Below are 21746 nucleotides of genomic sequence, written 5' to 3' on the forward strand. Positions count from 1 at the left end.
CTTGCACCACTAGATTGACAATTATTCCTCTCTCATTACACAATACCCAGTCTATGATGGCCTGTTCTCTAGTTGGTTCCTCAACATATTGGTCCAGAAAACCATCCCGTATACCATCCATCCATGACCATCCATGAATTCCTCCTCTACGGTATTGTGACTAATTTGATTTGTCCAATCTATATGCAGATTAAATTCACCCATAATTACAGATGTTCCTTTATCGCATGCATCTCTAATTTCCTGTTTAATGCCATTCCCAACATCACCACTACAGTTTGGGGCTCTATATACAACCCCCACTAATGTTTTTTGCCCCTTAGTGTTTCTCAGCTCTACCCATAGAGATTCCACATCGTCAGAGCTAATACCTTTCCTCACTATTGCTTTAATTTCCTCTTTAACCAGCAATGCAACTCCACTGCCTTTCGCTTTTTGTCTGTCCTTCCTAAATACTGAATATCCCTGGATGTTCATTTCCCATCCCTGGTCACCTTGCAGCCGTGTCACTGTAATCTCGACTATATCATACCAGTTTATATCTAATTGCGTGATTAATTCATCCAATTTATTGCGAATGCACTGTGCGTTAAGGCACAAAGCCTTAAAGCTTGTCTTTTTAACATTACTTGTCCCCTTCCCTCTATTTTTCACTGTGGCCCTATTTGATTCTGGCCCTTGATTTCTCTATCACTTTTCTTATTCCCCTTACTGTCTTTTGTTCTTGTCTTTGGTCCCCCCTCCTCTGACTCCCAAAGGTTCCCATCTCCCTGCCATTTTAGTTTAAACCCTCCCCAACCACTCTAGCAAATACTCCCCCTAAGACATCAGTCACAGTCCTGCCCAGGTGTAACCCATCCAGTTTATACTGGTCCCACCTCCCCCAGAACCAGTCCCAATGCCCCAGGAATCTAAAACCCTCCCCCTCACACCATCTCTTCAGCCACGTATTTATCCGATATATCCTGCTATTTCTACTCTGACTAGCACGTGGCACTGGTAGTAATCCTGAGATCACTACCTTTGAGGTCCTACTTTTCAACTTACTTCTTAGCTCCCTATATTCTGCTTTTAGGACCTCATCCTTTTTTTTACCTATCGTTTGTACCAATGTATACCACGACCACTGGCTGTTCACCCTCCCCCTTCAGAATGTCCTGTAACCGCTCTGAGACATCCTTGACTCTAGCACCAGGGAGGCAACATACCATCCTGGAGTCTCTTTTGCAGCCATAGAAACACCTATCTATTCCGCTTACAATTGAATCCCCTATAACTATTGCATTCCCACACTTTTTACTCCTCCCCTGTGCAGCAGAGCCAACTGTAGTGCAACGAATTGGGCTGTTGCTGCTTTCCCCTGAGAGGCCATTCCCCCCAACAGTATCCAAAGTAGTATACCTGTTTTGCAGGGGAATAGCCACAAGAGATTCCTGAACTGTCTGCCTAGTCCACTTGCTATGCCTGGTGGTCACCCATTCCCCTCCTGCCTGTGAGGTCTGAACCTGCGGTGTGACCACCTCTGTATACGTGCTATCCACGATACTTTCCGCCTCGTGGATGCTCGACAGTGTCCCCAGCTGCTGCTCCAGCTTCGAAACCCGGGCTGCCAGGAGCTGCAGCAGGAGACACTTCCTGCACACTTCCTTCCGAAGAAGGGTCACTGACCCGAAACGTTAACTCTGCTTCTCTTTCCACAGATGCTGCCAGACCTGCTGAGTGAATCCAGCATTTCTTGTTTTTGCTTCCTGCACACATGCTGGTCCCAGGCACTGGAATTGCTCCTGGCTTCTGACATGGAGCACGAGGAGCACACCACGGCTTTGAGCTCTCCTGCCACGATTTAACACTTTAAATTAAATTAAACCTTCTGGAAGATCTTAATGTCCAATAATATCAGTTACTCTAGGGCCCTTCTTCCCTGGTCCTCGTTACTACAGAACTCCCTAAAAAAAAACACTACTTACTATATTTGAAATAAACTTTGTGGTGCTCAAAGACAAGCCCATTTAGCTGATATTGCATTGCACCCTACCTGATTTGTTCAGGTCTGAGAAACCCTGGAATTTATGTCAATCTGTCAGCAACTTCTGCAGCCAATTGTGTGGGTCTGACAAAGCCAGTATTCTTTGCAAAGCTCCATCCTCCTATCCCCTAAGCTGCTTGTCAATAATCCTTCCAATATCTATGACATTCCTAGTCAAAATCCTAAATGGCAAGGATGAATTTTTGCAAACCCTGCACAATTGGAGTATTTGAGCCAAGTCCCCACATGTAAGTAATTTTGACCCTCACATTAAAGTGAATCTGCACCAAGCAGGGATGCGCAATTGTTACAGAACATCCAGTATTCTGGAACCTCAACACTTCTGTATGCCTCCCATTAATCATGATTGGATCTCTAAGAAAGGAACAGGCTACCACCCAAACCAGTGGCAAGAGGAGGCTACTGTCTGAAACAGACTACATTGGACGAGGAATGGCCGGAAAGACGGCACCTGCAAAAGAAGCGGCAGAACTCAAAGAAGCTGGAAGAGCAAGGCCCCCAGCTCCAGGGCGCTGGAAGCTGTGACGGGCCCAGCACGCTCCAACCCCAAAGCACCGAAACCAGAGAGATGCCCAGCGCACCCCAGCTCCGGGAGACCGAGAGCAGCAAAGTGTCTGGCGCAGTCCAGCTCCGGGAAGCCGGAAGCAGTGATGTCTTCAAGGAGGGACAGAGGAGAAAGACACCACCAGCAGAAGACAGTCCAAACCTTGCTGCCTACAAGACTCCCCCCACCCCCCGATGTCACCCTAGTGGAACTAAACCCCCATGAGTAACTAGGAGGGGTTTCTGAGCCCAACGACTGTGAGACAGCTTGTGTACACTATGGGTATGCAGGAACATACCCAAGGACTAGGACTAGCAAGGACACCTGGTGTGGTAGCATCACCCAACTTTAAAATGGGTATAAAGATTGCTTTGATTAACGTGCGTAGCGTTAAATCCACTATGCAATGTGTTTCGACCTTGGACTATCTCACCAAGGTCAAAGCCAACATGCTGTTTCTAAAAGAGTGTGGAATCCCGCAGCTCAGCACCTACAGGCAATGGTCGCGATGGTGGTCCCATGGGCCATCGATCTGGTCAGGGGGTAATGATTCCCATTCCTTTGGCCTGGGCATTCTGCTGCGGGGAGGCAACTTCACCATCTCCGAAGTTAAGGAGGTGGTGAGCAGTCGCCTTCTCGTAGCAGATATAATGTACAACAATGCTCCGCTCTGGTTCAATGCAGCGAGCGACTGACCGTCCTCCAGCAGCTCCCACTGCTGCTAGCGACATCCAGGCCGGTCATTCTTGTCGTTGACTTCAACTGCATCATTGATGCAGCTGGACGATCTGGCAGTGATGACAGCAAACTGGACGCTACGTTCAGATTCCTAATGGAAACAGTAAAGGATGCCAAGCTGCACGATGTCTTCAGCAAACCTGCAGACGGAGCACAGCGTAGATACACCTGTTCAAGACTGGATGGGTCTGCCCGTTCCAGGATTGATTTCCTGTTTTGTCCCGTGCTTTCACGGTCAGATCCACCGATGTCAAGCCAGTGTTCTTCTCTGACCACTGCCTCCTACTGGCCAACTGTCACTTACAGGACCACCAGCGGGTTGGCAGGGGGACATGGAAGCTGAATGTTATACTGCTAACCCCAGAAAACATTGAGGAACTCAAAAGGGATTACAAAGGTTGGAGAACCGTGAAACCCCCTTTGAGTCTCCGGTGCACTGGTGGGAAGCGATCAGGGCGAAGATCAAGAGGTTCCTTATCACTAAAAGTTGTTCAGAGGGCGAGAGAGAGACGGAGGGAAATGTTCTGACTCCAGAAAAGAGTCAGCAAAATCTTCTCTGGCTGCAGTCGATGGGGGCCGAGGTCAAGGAGGATTTCCAAGAGGTGATGAGCTAGCAGGCCTCGCTCTTTGCCACGGAGGCCTCCCAGACCATCTTCCGGTCCAGAGTCCACTCCGTTGAGCAGGATGAGATGTGCTCACGTTTTTTCTTCCAAAAGGTACACACAGAGAGCTCTGTGATCAGCAGCCTGAAGGAAGAGGATGGCTCAGTAACGTCTTCGCAGTCTGACATACTAAGGATTAGCAAATCCTTTTGTGCTGGGCTGCACTACATGAAGCCCACAGGCAGCACGGCTTCCCAATCCTTCCTACCATCTATTACGGAGGTCTTAGATGACAGCATGCGGGGCAGTCTGGACAAACCGCTAACTGTGGATGAGCTGACAAAGGCCGTCAGGTCCTTCGAGACGAGTAAAACTCCTGGAAGCGACGGCTTACTGGTTGGGTTGTATTCGACTGTGTGGGACTGGATCGGCCCAGACCTGCTGGAAGTGTACGAGAGTATGCTTCTGGCCGGCAGCATGTCGGAATCCATGAGGAAAGGCATCATCACCCTCATCTACAAGTGGAAGAGGGAGAGGGTGGAAATTAGAAATAGGCGGCCCATCTCACTGCTTAATGTAGACAACAAGATTCTGTCCAAAGTCATCGCCAGTCGGGTCAAGTCTTCTCTGGAATTGGTGATTCACCCCTGACCAGACCCGTACTGTACCCGGCAGGAAGATCTCTGATAGTCTCGCGCTACTTAGGGATACGATCGCCCATGTACGGGACAGGGGGTACATCTGCCTCATCAGCTTGGACCAGGGGAAAGCCTTTGACAGGATATCGTACACATAGATGATAGATGTGCTCTCCAAAATGGGGTTTGGGGAGGGAATCCACAATTGGATCAAACTGCTCTACACAAACATCAGCAGTTCAGTCTCAATCAATGGGTGGGAATCAGAAAGGTTTTCCAGATCTGGAGTCAGACAGGGCTGTCCTCTCTCTCCAACCTTGTTTGTTTGCTGTATCAAACGTTTTGCTGAGTCCATTAGGAAAGATGCGGGTGTAGGAGGAGTGACAATCCCACGCAGTGGAGGCATGCAGGTCAAAGCCTCCTTGTACATGGATGACGTCGCCATCTTCTGCTCGGATCTGCTGTCCGTTCGCAGACTGATGAGCATCTGCGACCAGTTCAAACTGGCCTCGGGAGCCAAAGTAAATTGCAGCAAAAGCAAGGCCATGTTCTTTGGGAACTGGGACGACTGATCCCTTGTCCCCTTCACCGTCAGGTCAGACTACCTGAAGGTGCTAGGGATATGGTTCGGAAGGGCCGGGGCATGTGCCAAAACCTGGAAGGGGCAAATAAACATGGTACACCATAAACTGAGCATGTGGGAGCAGCGTTCTCTCTTCATTGTGGGTAAGAACCTGGTCATCAGGTGCGAGGCGATCATGTTGTTGCTGTATGTGGCGCAGGTCTGGCCCATACCCCACTCCTGTGCCGTGGCGGTCACCCGAGCCATTTTCCACTTCATCTGGAGTTGCAAAATGGACCGGGTCCAGAGGGACACAATAAAGGCGGAAAAAACGTACCCAACATTGCCCCAATCCTGATGACCACCTCCATGTGAAGCTGTATCAAGCTGTGCGTAGAGCCCCAGTACGCAAACACCAAATGTCACTATGTGCTGAGGTTCCATCTGTCCCGGTGTTGCAAGGATGGGTCTGGCCTTATTGCCGCGTAATACTCCATCCAGTTGGACTGTGCCGTACCACCTATCCTTCGTGAAAAAGTTTGTGTGGAAAAACACCTTTGACCACCAATCCATCAGGCAGTGGTCTTCACAGAATCTCCTCAAGGCCCTACGAGAAAAGGAGATGGTGGATCCTGTCAGATGGTTCCCCGAGCAGAATGCCCAAATCATTTGGCAGAATGCCTCATCACCAGAACTTTCAAACAAGCACCAAACGTAGCTTGGCTTGTGGTGAGAAGGGCCCACCCTGTCAGATCCTTCCTGCACGCCTGAATCTCACCGCCTCCACACGCTGCCCTTGAGATGGCTGAGGTGGGGAACAGACTGTTGTCCATCTCCTTCTGGAATGTGCCTTTCCAAAGCAGGTGTTGAAAGAGATGCAGTGGTTTTTGTCGAGGTTCGTCCCAAGCAGCTCTGTAACACAGGAGTCTGTGCTCTACGGGCTGTTCCCAGGGACGCACACCGAGATAAACATCAACTGCTGCTGCAGGACCATCAATTTGGTGAAGGACGCTCTTTGGTCTGCCTAAAACTTGCTGGTCTTCGAGTGCAAAGAGTTGTCCACAACCGAGAGTGGCAGACTGGCACATTCCAAGGTCCAGGACTACGTGCTGAGGGACGCACTAGAGCTTGGGTCAGCTGCTGAATAGCGTCAATGGGGAAAGACCATTGTGTAAGGTCCTCCCGCCATAGTGAACTGAGGGGCTGGACCCATGGAAAGCCCCTCGGGCTGTATACACCAAATATGGGTTTGCTGTAAAATGTACGTTGTATGTAAATTGAATGGAAGGTTTGTGAGGCAACTCACTCTTGTATTGAAGAAAACTGATTTCCCATGCACTTTCTGGAATGTCCACTTGGTGCTATTTTGTAATGTATTTTTTACAGATTTTTATGAATAAAGTATATTTTTGAGAAAAAAAAATCGTGATTGGACAAAGCTAACATGACAATGGGCTAAGTTTTCTTCCACTAGATTCATGGCATAACCACTGGCCTACAAGACATTCAGAAAAATGGGTAAGGTAGCCTAGTGACTATGCTACTAGACTAGCAACTCAGATGTTTTGAGTTCAAATCCCACAACTGTAAATTAAGACAGTGAATTTTTAAAAATCTGGCATTTTGGGGCTAGCACCAGAAAATGAACATAATTGTCGTAAAAACCCAAGTGGTTCATTAATGTCCTTCCCCGACCCTGTCTAGCCGACATGTTTCCCCTGTTTCACACTGTGTGGTTGACCCTGAGTTACTTAGGAATGGTCAATAAATACTGCTGATGTCACCCAAGAATAAATTTGAAAAAACAGCATTTTCCTGGGGCCTTGATCCTCAGCAGTCTTTCTGCTCCTGTGTAGTTTACCATTTTTGCAAGGGATAAAAACATAGTGTTGCTGCAACATCTGAAAGGTTGCGTTAGCTTCATTTACTGATAAAAGACTCATCCCCCCTCCAGTGGGTTTAGAGGTGGGTAGAGCATAAAATCGTGTGGGGTAGGGGGAACCCTGCCACCTTCTCGCCTCTGCCAAAATTAAATCTGGGGTGGGAAGATTTGTGAACGAATAAATGCCCAATTAAGGGCCTCATCCCACCACCGCCGCAATTAGCCATGTGGCGGGTGACCCTGGCTCCGGAGGTGGCGGTGGGCGAGGGGGGTCCCTCATTAAAAGGCACAGTGCCTGAGCGAGGGACCTGGCATCGGGAAGGGGGAGGGGGATGGCTGCTGAGTGCCACCTCCTGCCCTTGCTAATGTCCCCCACACCTTCCTCCCCTGCAACTCCCACCCTGAAAGACCCTTCCCACCCTATCTGTGGCCTGGATCCAGCGACACTCCTGGGCCTCGGGTAGTTGCTCCACTGGCAGCAGCCACTGCTTCCACGGTGGCGCTGCTCAGCGGAAGAGCTACTGGCCTCTGATTGGCCAACAGCTCTGCGAGCCCGGTATTTCCGGTGCTGGGGTCCTTGATCCTGTGGAAGGCCCACCGCTGTCCACTTAAGTGCCTAATTTGCACTAGATTCGGCGGGCCTTCCACAGAAGAGATGACGTGGGGTTCTCGGCTTCGCTTTTCCAGACGTTGAGACCCCCGTCGTCAGCATAACGTCCCAGCCGCTATTTCCTTTGGGTAGCTGAAAATGATGATTATTTTCAACTTCTCTGCCTGGATGGTAATCTGGAAGAACAGATCAGCCACTCTTTACAGAATTTGTCTGATTTTCATTCCACTGAATTCTTAATTTATGAATAATTTACAAATCTATTAATTTATGAGCTTTTGCTTGATCCTAATGCAAACCAGAAACAATACACTAGCTGAAATGTGATCATTGGCAAGTACTGTAACAACAGTACATTAAATTGACGCCGTAATATTTGAAAACTCAACAAGGTGTACCCATAATGTGAAGTGATTTTTGTTTAACTTTTGTTACAAATGTGACAGTTCCTACATGAAGAGCAACAGGTTAGAATTATGCTTCAGATTCGCCTTGCAATCACTTAGGCCTGGGAACCTGGTTATAATTTAAGTTTGAATATAAAAAATCTAGTTAGACATTCTTATAAGAAAACAAATATCTTAACAGATGAAATATTGATATAATTTAATTCTGTTGAACACTTAGGCCTGTGGGTTCAAGCCCCACTCCAGGACTTGAGTGCATAATCTAAGTTGAGATTCATGCATAGTACTGAGTGAGTGTTGCATTGACAGAGGTGCTGTCCTTTTAATGGGATGTTAAACTAAGATACCATCCTTTATTCAAGGGGATGTTAAAGAACCAAGGGCACTATCTGAAAATGAACGGGGATTTTTTTTAGCCAATTCATCTCTCAACCAACATCATCAAAATTAGATTAAACTAATCATTCATTCCATTGTTATTTGTCGGATCTTGCTCTGCACATTATTGATGTATTTATCTACCTAAGAACACTCACTGCACTTTAAAATAATAGTTGTTTAATACAAATGGGAGATATAACACATGAAGAAATAAATACATTTATATAGCAGCCTATAAAAATCTCTCAGAAACCTCCCGAAGGCCAGCAAAGCTGCTCCTGTACCTTCATTGTAACGTCACCAGAAATGCAGTGGAAATCCTGTTTAAACAGGGTTTCAGCTGCACTTCCGGCAAAGTTAAGATAGTGAAGCAGAAACAGCGCCAAAGAGATTTATGGCCAAGGTGTTTCACATACAATTAAGTAATTTGGACTGTGATTGTTATTGTAGGTAATTATAGTTGGCAAATCTGCACACATCAAAATCACACGAATACCAATGAAATGAATGACCAACTAATTTGTGTTTTGATGGTACTGATTGAAGTAGCAATGTTGGTAAAGAAGCCTTGTTTTGAATAGTGCTATGGGATTAGTAGTCACCTGAACTACTGGAACAGGATGATCAATATAACAGGGAGGCAGTGACAGAAGTGTGCAATCTGGTGCACAAAGTTCCTGGATGAGACAATCAGCCATCCACACTGCATTATGAGTGGCAGTCAAGTTCAGCACTGCCCTCTATTTTCGTGCCACAAGGTTCTTCCAGGCACCAACAGGAGACATTGCAGAAGTTAGCTGCTATGCTTATCTAACACACCATTAAGGAAGTTTTGCCCTGTACACACCTACATACATTTGATAATTTTGATAATAACTAGAAGTGGAAGCAACTACAGGACATCACAGACTTCACATGTAGCTATTTTTCACCTCTCAAAAATTCTATGGCATATCTAAATAGAAAGGGCTATTACTCCATCAAAGTGTAAACAGGACACATCCCCATCCAAAAACTAGGCATGTCAATTCATTGTTTTCGAAAGTATACTTCATACTTATATTCCAGAAGCAAAGAAATCTCACATAGCTCTTTGAAAGAGAAATATAATTGATAACAAATAAAGACAATCAATTAGAATTTTATAAAGGATTCCATTTTATCAGACTAGTCCCATTATCAGACTTGTTTCATTGGCATGAAATACTGAAGATAAAATGTAACCATTATTGTTTATTACTAAAGACTAAACATTTAAAGGAGAAAAATGGTACAATAAACAATATTACTTAATTACCTGCATATAGATAGTTGGCATAAGCAGGATGTTTTTTCCTGAAAACTTCTTTTATTTTTTCAATTTGTGCGGCAGTTGGTTTCACTGCAAATGGTGTGTACATAACTGAAAATGCTTCAGCTTGAGTGATGCCCTCTTCCAACATTGCCTAGTTTCATAAAAAAGCATGAATATGCAAAATACTAACTTAAAAATAAACAAATTAATCATACACAACAACAATTGCATTTCTATAGCACTCTCCATATGCAGAGACATTTCAGAATACTGTACAGAATAGTGGACAAAGATTGGATACTGAATAGGCAGTGAGCAAGAGGAGGGAAAGGTGAGAAAAAAAGGAGAATGGGACAAAAACACAAAAGGGAGCTTTTTAGGCAGCAAGGAAGTCGTGAACAGTGAGTTTCAAATAGTGGAAGCACAGTGGCTGAAGGAACGCTGCTGATTGTGGATCAAAGGAAGCAGAAAGCAAGTAATAGGCCAGTATCAGAAAAGCAGTGGCTTCATGCAAGAATTAAAAACTGGAAGTGATCAATGATGTAGTGTAGGGCAAAGGCAAGAATCAAGACAAATTATTTGTGTAGATAGCCTATGTAGTTTATGGAGGATACAGGTACAGGTATCTGATCTTCCCAGCCAATTTTCTTGGCCAGGTGATCCAATATGTTGAGGCACAGGAACAGGACAACTGTCTCATAAACTTGTACCTACAGATACTGGTAGATTTTTTTTGAATAGTTGATCTGGAGCATTTAGTTAACTTAGATTACTGTAACACTTGAACACCATAATTTAGAAAGTTTCCAAAAATAACTGAATTTTTCAATTTGCATGGCATTTAATGTAGCTGGCTGCCATTCTGGCTAAAAGAAACTGCAGTTTTGAGCTCAATCAAATATGTACTGCCAATTTACATGCTTTATATGTGCTACCCTCTTTTTTTTTGGCCTGATTCTTAAGGGAGGAAAGGAAGGATCAAATGGCCCTGGATCAGAAAAGGTTCTGAAATATAAAATGGAATAAATTATAGATAATAGTAATATTGAATAGTAATAGAAACTTGGTGCTGCAGTTCCAATAAGCTGCTCATCTGCTTCTTCAGAAATTTTGGATACATGCAAGTTTGTTTTGAAGTTGTAAGGATTCTGCTAAGAGATGCTTTATTCTACCACAGCCTTTTCAATCCACTATATAGTACCTAAAATGACTGGATTTCATTGAGAATTAAAAGCACTAATTAATACCAAGTAGGGACTATTACAATTGTTTAAGGTTAAATAATATTCAGTGGTTCAAATACTTTATTCCTTAGTTACGCAGAATTTAGTTAGTTTACCTAACCACTTAGATGTTAGTATTCTGGTAGATTTTGTTTATTATTGACTTATAAGTATGGTTTCATTTTGATCCTTTGCCTTGACATTAAAATGTGATAAATGCCTGTAATAAGGAGTAAAGTAAAAGAAAATTGGTGACTTTACTAATTTGCACTCATGCCATGGCACTTCACCCATAAAATCCTGTGGGATTCGCTAACCTTTGTGCCAAATTTCTGATGTGTGCTCCCAACAGATGAAGCTCCTCAGGGGATAGATAAATAAGCAGATAGATAAGTCATTAAATAGATAAATAAATGCAGCTGCAGGTGGTCATTAGCATGTGATTAAAGTCTGTGTTTCTGAACAATTTTGCTCTACTAATAGCAACAATAATTGTGTTCCAACCTGTTTATACCAGAATAACAAGCTTCAACCTGCATTAAGCTCCAACAGATCAACTCTCATTCTCTTATGGAAACATAAGAGATACTAGAATTCAGTATCACGATTCGGCAACTTCTTTTTGAACAGCGGTAGCGGTGAGAGTGCGAGCCAGGGGCTGGCTGGGAAGGTAAATTTCAGTATAAAGTACTTACCTAGCGATTCGGCAGCTTCTTTTTGATCAGCGATAGCAGTGAGAGTGCAAACCAGGGGGCAGCTGGGAAGGTAAGTTTCACTATAAAGTACTTACCTAGCGAGTCGGCAGCTTCTTTTTGATCAGCGATAGCAGTGAGAGTGCGAGCCAGGGGGCAGCTGGGAAGGTATGTTTCACTATAAAGTACTTACCTCGTGATTCGGCGGACACGGGGACTGCTGGGTAAATGAACTTATATATTCGGGCAGTGGTTAAACTCGAAACACTACACGTGTAGTGTCTCCCACCCATCCTCCTCCTCTAACCAAAAAAAAAGGCCTCTTGTGTGGAGGGTTTGGTAAGGTAAGGTTTTCCTTTATTTTTACTTAATGTCTGTGTCAATTTAGAGCAAAGGGATGGAAGCTAGGGCAGTTGCATGCTCCTCTTGCAGGATGTGGGAGGTAAGGGTCACCACTTGTGTCCCTGCTGACTTCACCTGTGAGAACTGCACCCAACTCCAGCTCCTCACAGAGATGGGAACTGGAGCTGGATGAACTTCGGATCATTCAGGCGGCTGAGGGGGTGATAGAGAGCAGTTATAGGGAAGTAGTGACACCTAAGTTACAGGATAAAGGTAGCTGGGTGACCGTTAGTGGAGGGAAAGGGAATAGGCGCACAGTGCAGGGATCCCCTGTGGCCGTTCCCCTCAATAATAAGTGTACCGTTTTGGATACGCTTGGGGAGGACGACCTACCAGGGGAAAGCCACAACGGCCAGGTCTCTGGCACTGAGCCTGGCTCTGTGGCTCAAAAGGGAAGGGGGGAGAATAGGAGAGCAATAGTGATAGGAGATTCAATGGTTAGAGGAACAGACAGGAGATTCTGTGGTCGCGAACGAGACTCCCGGATGGTATGTTGCCTCCCGGGTGCCAGGGTCAGGGAAGTCTCGGATCGAGTCTACGGGATTCTTAAGGGGGAGGCGGAGCAGCCAGAAGTCGTGGTACACATCGGTACCAATGACATAGCTAGGAAAAGGGATGAGGACCTGAAAAGCGAATATAGGGAGTTAGGTTGAAGACTAAAAGGCAGGACGAGCAGAGTAGTAATCTCAGGATTGATACCGGTGCCACCTGCTAGTGAGGCTAGAAACAGAGAGCGAGTGCAGCTGAACACGTGGCTACAGAGCTGGTGTAGGAGGGAGGGCTTCAGATATGTGGATCATTGGGATACCTTCTGGGGAAGGTGGGACCTGTACAAGAAGGACGGGTTGCATCTGAACTGGAGGGGCACCAATATCCTGGGCGGGAGGTTTGCTAGCGCTCTTCGGGAGGGTTAAAACTAGTTTGGCAGGGGGATGGGAACCGGGGCTACGGATCAGTGGACGGGGTAGCTGTTGAACAGGTAGATACAGAGTTCAGAGAGTCTGTGAGGGAGGTTAGACAGTTGACAGGGCAAAGTTGCAGCCAGTATGATGGGTTGAAGTGTGTCTATTTTAATGCAAGAAGTGTCAGGAATAAGGGTGATGAACTTAGAACATGGATCAGAACTTGGAGCTACGATGTTGTGGCCATTACGGAGACTTGGATATCACAGGGGCAGGAATGGATGTTGGATGTTCCGGGGTTTAGATGTTTCAAAAGGAATAGGGAGGGAGGTAAAAGAGGTGGGGGAGTGGCATTGCTAATCAGGGATAGTATCACTGCTGCAGAAAGGGAGGTCGTCGAGGAGGGTTTGTCTACTGAGTTATTATGGGTGGAAGTCAGAAACAGGAAAGGAGCAGTCACTTTATTGGGAGTTTTCTATAGACCCCGCAATAGCAACAGAGACACGGAGGAACAGATTGGGAGGCAGATTTTGGAAAGGTGCAGAAGTAACAGGGTTGTTGTCATGGGTGACTTCAACTTCCCTAATATTGATTGGAACCTCCTTAGTGCAAATAGTTTGGATGGAGCAGTTTTTGTCAGGTGTGTCCAGGAAGGTTTCTTGACTCAATATGTAGATAGGCCGACTAGAGGGGAGGCTATGGTGGATTTGGTGCTTGGCAACGAACCAGGCCAGGTGGCAGATCTCTCGGTGGGAGAGCATTTCGGTGATAGTGATCACAACTCCCTGACCTTTACTATAGTCATGGAGAGGGACAGGAGCAGAGGGGATGGGAAAATTTTTAATTGGGGGAGGGGAAATTACAATGCTATTAGGCAGGAACTGGGGAGCATAAATTGGGAACAGATGTTCTCAGGGAAATGCACGACAGAAATGTGGAGGTTGTTTAGGGAGCACTTGCTGCGACTGCTGGATAGGTTTGTCCCAATGAGGCAAGGAAGGGATGGTAGGGTGAAGGAACTTTGGATGACAAGAGATGTGGAACAGCTAGTCAAGAGGAAGAAGGAAGCTTACTTAAGGTTGAGGAAGCAAGGATCAGACAGGGCTCTAGAGGGTTACAAGGTAGCCAGGAAGAAACTGAAGAATGGACTTAGGAGAGCTAGAAGGGGACATGAAAAAGTCTTGGCGGGTGGGATCAAGGAAAATCCCAAGGCGTTCTACACTTATGTGAGGAACAAGAGGATGGCCAGAGTGAGGGTAGGGCCGATCAGGGATAGTGGAGGGAACTTGTGCCTGGAGTCGGAGGACGTAATGGAGGTCCTAAATGAATACTTTGCTTCAGTATTCACTAGTGAGAGGGATCTGGTCGTTTGTGAGGACAGCGTGAAACAGGCTGATATGCTCGAACAGGTTGATGTCAAGAGAGAGGATGTGCTGGAAATTTTGAAAGACATGAGGACAGATAAGTTCCTGGAGCCAGACGGGATATACCCAAGGATATTATGGGAAGCGAGGGAAGAGATTGCCGCGCCTTTGGCGATGATCTTTGCGGCCTCACTGTCCACTAGAGTAGTACCAGATGATTGGAGGGTGGCAAATGTTATTCCCTTGTTCAAGAAAGGGAATAGGGATAACCCTGGGAATTATAGACCAGTCAGTCTTACGTCGGTAGTGGGCAAATTATTGGAGAGGATTCTGAGAGACAGGATTTATGATTATTTGGAAAAGCATAGTCTGATTAGAGACAGTCAGCATGGCTTTGTGAGGGGCAGGTCATGCCTCACAAGCCTTACTGAATTCTTTGAAGATGTGACAAAACACGTTGATGAAGGAAGAGCAGTGGATGTGGTGTATATGGATTTTAGCAAGGCGTTTGATAAGGTTCCCCATGGTAGGCTCATTCAGAAAGTAAGGAGGCATGGGATACAGAGAAAGTTGGCTGTCTGGATACAGAATTGGCTGGCCCATAGAAGACAGAGGGTGGTAGTAGATGGAAAGTATTCAGCCTGGAGCTCGGTGACCAGTGGTGTTCCGCAGGGATCTGTTCTGGGACCTCTGCTCTTTGTGATTTTTATAAATGACTTGGATGAGGAAGTGGACGGCTGGGTTAGCAAGTTAGCCGATGACACGAAGGTTGCTGGAGTTGTGGATAGTGTGGAAGGCTGTTGTAGGTTGCAACGGGACATTGACAGGATGCAGAGCTGGGCTGAGAAGTGGCATATGGAGTTCAACCTGGAAAAGTATGAACTGATTCATTTTGGAAGGTCGAATTTGAATGCAGAATACAGGCTTAAAGACAGGATTCTTGGTAGTGTGGAGGAACTGAGGGATCTTGGGGTCCATGTCCAGAGATCGCTCAAAGTTGCCACCCAAGTTGATAGGGTTGTTAAGAAAGCGTATGGTGTGTTGGCTTTCATTAACAGGGGGATTGAGTTTAAGAGCCGTGAGGTTATGCTGCAGCTCTGTAAAGCCCTGGTTAGACCACACTTGGAATATTGTGTTCAGTTCTGGTCGCCTCATTATAGGAAGGATGTGGAAGCTTTAGAGAGGGTGCAGAGGAGATTTACCAGGATGCTGCCTGGACTGGAGGGCATGTCTTACGAAGAAAGGTTGAGGGAGCTAGGGCTTTTCTCATTGGAGTGAAGAAGGATGAGAGGTGACTTGATCGAGAGGTACAAGATGATGAGAGGCATAGATAGAGTGGATAGCCAGAGACTTTTTCCCAGGGCGGAAAGGGCTATCACCAGGGGGCATAATTTTAAGGTGATTGGAGGAAGGTTTCGGGGAGATGTCAGAGGTAGGTTCTTTACACAGAGAGTGGTGGGTGTGTGGAATGCACTGCCAGCGGTGGTAGTAGAAGCAGATACATTAGGGACATTTAAGCAACTCTTGATAGGTACATGGATGATAGTAGTATGAAGGGTATGTAGGTAGTTTGCCCTAGAGTAGGTTAAAGGTTCGGCACAACATCGTGGGCCGAAGGGCCTGTACTGTGCTGTACTGTTCTATGTTCTATCACCATAGTAGTTTTAGCTTACAGTTATACAAAAACCTGGGCAAGCCACTACATATGTGAATCTTGAGTACCACTGGAAAATTTCTGTTTCAATAACAAAGCGCCATCAATTGCCATCTCACTCTGTCCTTTATTTATCGATTTCTACTAAATTGTCCAAACAAAAGTCACTTGACAGGCTCACAAGAGGAAAGGCCCAGGTCTTATTTTTCTATTTTGTGATAGTGTTCAGCTTTTCATTAAAGTCTTCAATCTGCTCAGGAATTTGTAGAGAATTCTTGTTTTATCTAGAGAAGGTTTTTTAAAAGCCGCACTCTAATTCCCAACTGATTACTTCCTGTGACTCCGAGTCTACAATTGAGACTCCTAATTTACATTTTCATTTGTCATTTCCAGGCCCTGCTTTGTTTTCAGCTTCTCTTCATCTTATACTACCATACTTCCATTCATCTCCTTCTCCAGTACGATGCCTTCTCTGATCCCTTCTCCAGGCTCCTCAGACTACCAACATTACTTCTCTATTTTCTGTCTTGCCACCACCCGACAGTTGAAACCTCTTGAACAAGCCTACAGCTGCCCTCTGCTTGACCCTTGGTATTGTTTGTAATTTTCAGTGTGGCATTCATTGCTAGCTCTGTTAGAGGAGCAATCCAACCTGTAATCTTGTCCATTTTGCTGCTCAGGAACTAACCTGTCAGTCTTCTTCTCATTCCTCTTATCTTTACTTCCCTGTCACCTCTGTTCCTGCATGTGGATGGTCAGTCACTGCCCCAAATTGTATTGCTCTCCAGAAAGCCCACTCCCTTGTGAACCAACTTCTCACCATCATGAAATCATGATGGATGAATCTATTGATATCCTGACATTGATAGAAGCCTGTCTTTTGGATAGCAAGATGGATGTATTTCAGATGAATGGAATTGGTAATAAATCCCAGCGATCTACGCTGGAACATCTTTTTCTCATGCCACTTATATAAATGATTTGGATGTGAGCATGAGGAATATCATTAAAGTTTGCTTTTACCATAATAGCCATAGGCTGGTTAATTGATTAGACAGTTGCAGTTCAATGCAGGAAATGTGGAACATCAGATTTTAGGCGGAAAAAGTGAAAAATATACTTTAAAGTGTAAGGGAGAAAAATTGGATGAAGCCTGAAAACAGGCATGGGGATCATGATGTGCAACTAACTCATGCCTGTTCATTGCCTTGTAGGCAACGCGCAGACTTCTTGCTGCCTATAATTTAAATGATAGGCGCCAACATCGGCTGTCCCTCGCTCCAAGGATGATATTTACTCAGGGTTGCAAGTTTCTACCATGGGTCTTCATGTGACTGAGCAGGCTGATTTTCGACCCACAGATCTTTGGGCACGTGGGGCAGGATGTCCCATGAGGTAGTGGAATCCGGAGTGCAGGATTTGCTTTCATTTCTTTCCTTCTCTACTGTTGCTCTGTCTCATCAGTAAGGCATTGGGAGTCAAAGCATGATGCAGCTTGGTGGACAGGTTGTCGTCATTCTGAGCGATTGGCAGCAAACTCCTCCCAGTTGTTAAGGCCAATTCAGCCACGCTTCAAGGAGAGCTTCAGAGTATCTCTGAAGCATTTTCTTTGTCCTCCCCTGGAACTTTGGCCATTGAGAGTTGTGAAAACAGGATCTGGCGGGGGAATCGATTATCAGCTATGCAGACACAGTGGCCAATCCATCGAAGTTGGTTTTCCAGGAGTTTTGCCTGAAGTCTTGTGGATCTGTCTTCAAGAAGGACACTAGCATTGGCTCGGCAGTCCTCCCATTGAATCTGGAGGATGCGGCGGATGCATTGCTGATGGAATTTCTCTAGTGCTCTTAGGTGTTGCTGATACACAGCCCAGGTTTCGCTGCAGTACAGGAGTGTGGTGATGACAACTGCTCTGTATACTAAGACTTTTGCTGATTTGTGCAGATCTTTGTTGCCAAATATTCACTGCAGTAGTTTGTAGAAGGCTGAACTGGCGCAGCTAATCCGGTGTTGGATGTCCTCATTAATGATGGCCTTTTGAGAGATGTAACTGCCAAGGTATGAGAAATACTCAACATATTCCAGAGTCTCTTCTTCAACATATATGGGAGGTGGAATATTTGGCTGACCAGGTGTGAGTTGATATATGAGTTTTGTTTTGGTAACATTCAAGGACAGGCCGAGTTTCTGTCAGGTAGATTGTGAAGAGTATTGGGGCTGTCACCCAGCCCTGCTTGATCCTAAATGCACTGCTGAGTGGCTGCATGCCTCAGCAGTGGGCAAGTTCATGCGAAGCTAGCACCACTTAAAGCCAGCCTGCACTACTTAAAGCGAAGGTGCACTCAAGCTGCAGCAAGTGCTAGAAGTGGCTGGGAAAGGCTGTTTGACCTGCAAGGAGAGTGAAAATGGTGCAAAAGGGAGGAGAGTGTGCTCCAAGGTTCTCTGATGCAGCACTGGAGGCCTTGGTACAGGAAGTGAACAGTAGGAGAAAGGTTGTCTTTCGACTGGGGTGGGGGGGCGGGGGAGGGTGTGGTCAGGAGGCCCTCCAAACAGGCACTGTGAAGGCAGTGGAAGCAAGTAGCCATCGCTGTCAATGCAAGTAGTCTAGCCCTGGGGACTTGGATGCAGTGCAGGAAGAAGTTTAATTACCTCATATGTGTGATCAAGGTCAATGAAGGCATTTTTAAATGCCAAAATCCTTACAAATGAACAACTTGTCTCACACACTGCCCAATTCACCACCCCACCTTCACTCATCTATCAACATTCTTTATTAAGCATGACTCATACTTCACATTCATAGCCTCACCTCACTCTCACACACCTAGCACTTCTGCAAGCCTCACACTCACAGCTTCCACACACTGCCAGCTATTCAATTATGACAGGTACATCACCCAAACACCTTGCAGCACATTCACTGACACACCTCCCTCTCTCTTGCAGGACAAGGTGGCGCGTAACTGCAGAAAGCCACACCTAACCGGTAGGGAACAAGCACGGTTGCGTGTCTTCACCCTGATGGAGAAAAAAATGCTCGCCATCACTGGAGCTGCCACGACTAAGGCTGTGGCCAGCAGCAGGATGGAAACCACTGAAGATGACGGTATGTTCCTACCTAATCCAAATCCACTTTCTCACAACCCATTTCCTCTCATCCTGCAATCTTTTCTGATTCACTAGCTGCAGACAGTGTAAGGATGCACCTCTTCCTTTCCCCCTTCCCTCACTGCTATCCTACCCTTGTGCCTTTCTCTTTTCAGGTATCCAAGAATTGCCATCTGGTCAGGTACTGTGCAGGAGTGTTAAGTTCAAAGGAACAAGAGATTGATGATGATGAAACACCATAACTTGAACTCACAGTTACTGCCACCAGCTCAGAGCCTGGCACTATGCATAATTTAAAGGTTAGCATAGAGGTAGGATTTGCAAGTGATTAGTCACTGGGTATGAGTGGCCTGCAGCCAGGACTGGGGGAAAGGGTCCCGCAGGTGCCAGCACCTCAGAGGGTGAGGTCGCACGACTTCTGCTACAGAAGAAGACTTCCTTGGGCGACATGTAGAAAAAGGCTGATGGGCATGCACTATGAAATGCTTGGTACATTGACAGGCCTGCCAGGAGGTCTGTTGTCACTGTCAAGGAGCCTGGAGGATTCTGGCACCTTCTTGGCTTTGTTCGGACCTTGGAGTCCATTCATTCCAGTGTGGGAGGGGTGACCAATTCCATGAGAACATTTGCAGACCCAACCATGATGCAGTGTCTGATGGCAGATGTCTCAGCTTCCACTGCAGCACAAGCAGAAGCCACCGAACATCTGAGTGTTGCAGTGGAAGCTCATACTGAGGTCATCCTTTCTCAGTTTGTTGCTGTGCAAGCGCAGTTTGCTGTAATGCAGGCTCAGACTGCTGCCATCATGGCTGTGATACCAGTGCTCAAAGGGGCTTGTAGGGTCTCTTAGTAGTCCAGCAATACGTCCTCCAACAGATTGCTAGGGTTGCTGAGGCGCTGCCCTGGAAGCCCAGTGGCTTTGTGGAGCACAAACCTTGCTGTCCTCTCTCAGGATGATAGCATCCATCCTTCCACTACTGCCGCTCTGCCAGTCCCATTGCAGCTGCCTGTCCGCCAGTCAGCCAGTCCAGACTGCTGCTGCCTATGCCGAGGAGATGCAGTCCTAAGGCAGGCCTTCCAGGACAGAGCTGCTTGATGGCATCTTGCAAGGCCATCTGCAATCACCTCCACTGAAAGTCAGCAGCCTTCTACCAGCAATGCTGCAGCACTGGGGTAGCAGTGCATAAGAGCACTCGGACAGGCAAAGGCACACGGAAGACAGGTACCAAGGGTGCACAAGGGTGATTAGTTGACTTTGTACGGAATACTGGATGATTTGTCTGATAAAGTCGATTTGAAATGTTTCTTTTGTGGTCGCTTTTATTTCAGTATTGTGGCCAAGAGGGCACTGATGGTTGATGGTCAATGACAGAGGGAAGGAAAGGTTTGTGAATGTGGAAGAATGGAGAATTGGGGTTGTGTTCACTGGTACCATAGTCGGATGAAATGAACACAGCCAGCCCAGCCAGAAAGGGGTTGTGTTGATTGCCTCCTCCCTTCCTCCTCAGCTGCTCACCGTATCTCTGGTGGTAAAGGCTGTGCCCTCACAATGGCGAGGTTGTGCAGGATACAGCAGGCCACAATAAATCATGACACACCTTCTGGCAAGTATTGGAAGGCTCCTGCAGAGTGGGCCAGGCAGCGGAAGCATTGCTTGTGCACCCCAGTGGTTTACTTGATAATGTTTTGTGTGGCAACATGGCTCTCCACATATGCGTGCTTCCCACTTGTGGTTGGGTTGCACATCAGAGTCATGAGCCAGGTAGTCAGCAAATAGCCCTCGTCACCCAGCAGCCACCCTCTGGTTTGACGTGGTGGCTTAATACTGAAGGAACAGCGGACTAATGCAGAATGAAGGCGTCATGACTACATTCACCTGCATGATGGGCTGAGGCATGGTTGCACACCAACTGCACATTCAGGGAGTGGACTCTTTTGCAGTTACAGTATATCTCTGCATTTAGATCTGGCACTCGCAAAGCCATGTGTGTGTGGTTGATGGCATCCTGCACCATAGGGAAGCCTGCTATCTTGGCATTGACACATGCTCACTCTGTCTGCTTCTTTCTGGTCTGAGATAACGCAATGTACTTCTCTCTCCTGGCATAAAGAGTGCCAGCCACCTCCCTTGTTCAGCAGTGAAGAACAAACTGGATGTTGAGATGTAACCTGTTCAAACCTGGAAGGATCTCAACGTGAAGAAATTCATGGGCATGGTTAACTTCACAGCCAATGCTGCCCTCACCCTGCTCTGAGGCTGCAGGTCTGCCTGCAAGAGGTGGCAGATTTCAGCACCTCCTTTGTAAAACAGAGATGATACACGCAATGTTCCTGGCTTAAGTTGAGGTAGCAGAATTGCTCCCTGAAAACCCTGTGTGGATATGACCTTCTACTGAGAGCCCATCTCCCCCTTTCCCCTCCTGCTTTGTAAGCAGCTTGTTCTCTATTGTGCTGCCTCTGCTCAATCTCCCTTTCGTGCTACAGCCTAGCGGGATGGTAGCTACAGTACCCATGAGTAGGAGCAAGTCAACTGATCAGAATTCTTCCAAAGTGAGAACCAAGGCCTTAACCACGTGCAACCCCACTCCCCATCGACTTCATCAACTTTAAACAGCACTAGAAAACTCTCACCACTTCTAGAGACGCAGAGCCAGTAGAAATCAATCAAGTGGCTAACCTGAAAGTAGTTGATGACTCTT

General features: G+C 46.4%; 1 protein-coding gene across 1 annotated transcript in view; it reads right to left on the reverse strand.

Moving 5' to 3' along the window:
• LOC137375033 (spermatogenesis-associated protein 16-like) overlaps positions 1–21746 on the reverse strand; it is a 224507-nt gene that overhangs the window by 129403 nt on the left and 73358 nt on the right. Inside the window, exon 5 of the mRNA XM_068041656.1 lies at positions 9709–9856. Coding sequence (XP_067897757.1) covers positions 9709–9856 — 148 coding nt within the window. The remainder of the gene's footprint in view (positions 1–9708; positions 9857–21746) is intronic.

Source organism: Heterodontus francisci, chromosome 11 (genome assembly GCF_036365525.1).
Source record: "Heterodontus francisci isolate sHetFra1 chromosome 11, sHetFra1.hap1, whole genome shotgun sequence".
NCBI lineage: Eukaryota > Metazoa > Chordata > Chondrichthyes > Heterodontiformes > Heterodontidae > Heterodontus > Heterodontus francisci.